The 3,988-nt window shown below is 36.3% G+C and overlaps 1 protein-coding gene across 1 annotated transcript; it reads right to left on the reverse strand.

Moving 5' to 3' along the window:
* Positions 1–235: 235 nt before the first annotated feature.
* Positions 236–2,229, reverse strand: LOC142973473 (carcinine transporter-like). Its single transcript, XM_076115189.1, has one exon. The coding sequence runs from the start codon at positions 2,127–2,129 to the stop codon at positions 411–413; it is 1,719 nt and encodes a 572-aa protein (XP_075971304.1). The 5' UTR covers positions 2,130–2,229; the 3' UTR covers positions 236–410.
* Between the last annotated feature and the right edge of the window lie 1,759 nt (positions 2,230–3,988).

Consider the following 3,988-nt stretch of genomic DNA (forward strand, 5'->3'; position numbering starts at 1 on the left):
CATCACGAGAAATATTGTCATTATTGTTCGTACATACATTTTGTATTACTTTACCTATCAGATTGATTGGATGACGCTTAACAAGAAGCTTTGCCCTTGTTTTGCTATGTTAATACGATATATGCCAAATTAAAGTTATTTTTAATTCATTAACATGTGATAAAAAACGTGACTACATAAAATCGTGATTGTCCATTTAAGATGTAGGATTTTAGGTGCAAATAAAAGTAAATAGTCTTTTGTAATCAACGTGTAATTTCGTTCAACGTCATGGCAACGTTGACTGAGCAAATGATACAATGATTTACAAAGATAAACATCTCCATGACAACAGGCTACTTAATATTTAGTTAACACGTTGCGTCACTGAGACTGATAATATGAGACCTTGATGACCCCTTCGTTATGATTTACGGTTCAAGTTCGAAGCTCTGGTTGATCTGCCCCGCTTTTTCCTTCTTTTGTTTCCTCTCTTCCAAGTAAGGCAACGACCATAATTTCTGGTTCTTCGTCAGCTCCTCTGCATCTTCGAACGTGTGGGGCATTCCTTTCATCGCAGTCTCTGGGAGGCCAAATGCGACTAAACTTCCGGACACGCAAATACCTGATACCACTACTAAAGGTAGCCAGTAGATATATTCCTTTAGATACACAATGTACGGTGATAAGAACGTCGCTACATATCCACAGATATGTACTATCGCTACTCCCGATCCTCGTACTGATGTAGGCAGAATTTCGGGAGCCCATTGTATGGCGGCACTGAACGCCATGTTCACACAAAATCTCGCCGTAACAGCGAATATCACAGTTTGTACTCCACTTGCAAATACTGTCAACAGACAGAATACAGCGCTCGCTCCCATAAATACTATGGTCATCCATCTTCTTCCAACATGGTCCATCACGAAAGCTACTATCACCACCGAAGGAAATTCAGTAGACGATACTAACGAGAAAGATGCGAAATAATCGAATTCTAATTGACCAATACTTCTTATTAGTCCATCAAAAACTATAGCGCAACACATGTATTCTAAACAAATAAGAATAAACATTTTTCTTACAACTGGTCTCCTAAAAATCTCTAACGCGCTTTGATTTTGTTCGTTTTTCGCATCCTTCATTGTCAACTTAAATTGCTCAATCATCTTTGGTGGGACCTCCTTTTTATTAGTTCGACCAATAACTAGAATTTTCTCAACGGCATCATCGATCCTTCCTTTAGATATCAACCACATTGGGCTTTCTGGTATAAAGAATCTTGTTAGAACTGCTGTAGCTAAAGGTAAACTAGTGACTAGGCAGATAGTTTTCCAGTGACCGCAGGCTAGAGCAATCCATGGAATAACTGTCGCAAATAGAGCGTAAAATATAGCGAATGCCATGTTTGATATTATTGTTCTGTATCTTGGAGCAATGTATTCTAAAACGAGGAGGTATATCGTTATCATGCAGGTGTCGTATGACATACCTACTATAAATCTTGTAATGGTGAACTCTAGGTGATTTCTTGCAAAAGAGCTGCTTAAACCTCCAATACATCCAGCAAGGCAGCTGGCTACAGTAGCTGGTATTCTTCCGTAGCGGTCGGAAACCCATCCAAAGAGGAATCCTCCAACTATAGATCCTACGAAAAATATTGATTGGGCAGTTGCTTGATAACTATTTTTATCACATACCCATTCATAATCCCTTCCGATTGTTGGGTACGGTATTTCAGACTTATTAAACTCCCATCCATACTGACATGGTACAACTGTCCAGTTTTGATCAGGTTTCTCACCCGTTGTAAGTATATCAGTCCAGTTAACATCGTACATCGTGCATTGTGAGTATCCAAATCTTGAGTGTTCATCTTTTGGTATACCTAGGTCCCTGCGTTCCATTTCAGTGAAATTTTCTAGGCCTGGGATCCTGCACCAGTGATTAGGTGACACCTCTGTGATGAACATTTGGGAGTAATACACGAATACTCCAAAAGCGAAGAACGGGAAGGAACAAAAGAATAGTGACCATTGATACCGTCCTAGTTCGCCTGCTGTCACCAATAGGTCATCGTACTCGACCCTGTCTTGTTGGCCGTCAACTTTTTCTGTAGAAGTTCTTGTAACTTTCTCAGCAGCCATTTTTATATCTTATATAAATTAAAAATATTTGTTTTGATTATTTTTCTATTTGCTTGATGCGTCTTCTCCCGCTAACTGGACTGTACTGATTGAATAAAATTCGGTCTCGCTTTATATTTAGCTAACTAATGCGAAGTAAAGATAGCGAGCTAAATTTACTGTTTATGTTTGAAGAAAGATTTATTTATAACGTAGAATTACAGAGGCTTGTAATTGACGACACAATCATATAAAATAATGAGGGTGGATTAAGAAATTTTCCATGTGACTACGTTTGTTCCCAGAAATAGATATCTATTATTAATATTTACAATAGTTAGCACTCAAAACCATCATTCTAAACTTAAGTGACGTGAGGTTGTTCACAACATGCACCTTTCGAAATATCCCAGTCTCAATGAATTCGCATACTCCAAGGTCTTTTTATAGAAATGGAGCATTGAACTTAGAACACTTTGTTATTACGATCAGCTGTTTTCATGCTCATTCATGCTATCCGTGTGACGTCTGGGTTTTCTTTATGACGATGACATTACTATTTAGATGAAGATTAACTACTAATACTGAGTACATAAACGCGAGTGCAGAAACGTTTTAACACGGCGCCATAACAGGTTGGTAACCGAAGTATTCTGGATGTTATTTATATTATCTTATTACATTTTTATGGATGTTTACAAATAATAATTTCTGTTGTTTCTGTTGTGACGTAGTTTTAGGATACCTTAGTACAAATGGTAGTTGTAAATTGAGCCAAATAGTGTTAAACAATAAAAATATTTAAAGTTTTTTAATTCGTCGGTTTAAATCGACGAACTAGAACCGAAACGGAATTTCTAATACGAAATTTTTATATCAAAAACACATTAACGAGAAAACTTCGCTTACAATTTTAAAGTCTCAACGTATCATTGGAGTTGTATCTCATACATTTTTACTTGCCTCTGAACTTTGCTCCGGGGAAATCCATGTTCCGGTCAAAGATCTTAGTGGTTCCAATCGCGTTATGTATTTATGTATGTTTGTATAAATGCTATATGATTCAGTTTGCTTTGAAATATTGGCTGAGAATATGGTAGCGTTTATTTGCGTTTGTGTAGCAATATTGTGGAGTAAACTTCGATTGTTTGCTGTGTTTATTCAATTTGTTATAGAAGTAATTGGAGATTTCGATTGGATTGGAGATTGAGACTTTAGTAACGTTTATCTTGTTATAGCCGGTCCGATGTACTTTAATCCGAAACGGTACATTTTTTTTAATCGTATGAAGCTTAAATAGTACAAATAATTTACTGAGCATTGATGTTATAAAATTAATGGATAACTGCGCCTGAAATCCGCTTTCGGCAATAAGATCTACATCGGTTTGCTCTTATCATTGGCCGTAATGACATAGACACTCCATACTTAGCATTCTCGGGTATTACTGTTTTCTTATAATTTTATCAACTTAATCATTACTTTATACTACCAATGTGTTGAAAACATACACAATATCATGCTTGTTATAACTGAAAGTATGAGCAGAGGTGAAAGGAGTGCACAAAGGTTTTACCATCCATAATGTTAGTCCCATATAATTCATGTAAATACCTATTGCGATATACCGACGACGATATCAAACTCTATGGTACAATAGCGTAATATTCTAATATCAATTATACGAGAAACATAATACTTTTCCCGACCCGGGAATCGATCTCGAAATCTAATAATAAACAGTCGAATACAATGCCGACCACGACACATTTACAGTATTTAATTATTACAAAAAAAATCATAACGGAATTTCGAAGACAAGAAAAATATGAATAGTGTCAGTATAGAGCCCAATTCATAAATACATTTTGTGATCAATC

Source organism: Anticarsia gemmatalis, chromosome 6 (assembly GCF_050436995.1).
Source record: "Anticarsia gemmatalis isolate Benzon Research Colony breed Stoneville strain chromosome 6, ilAntGemm2 primary, whole genome shotgun sequence".
In the NCBI taxonomy this organism is placed as follows: Eukaryota; Metazoa; Arthropoda; class Insecta; order Lepidoptera; family Erebidae; genus Anticarsia; species Anticarsia gemmatalis.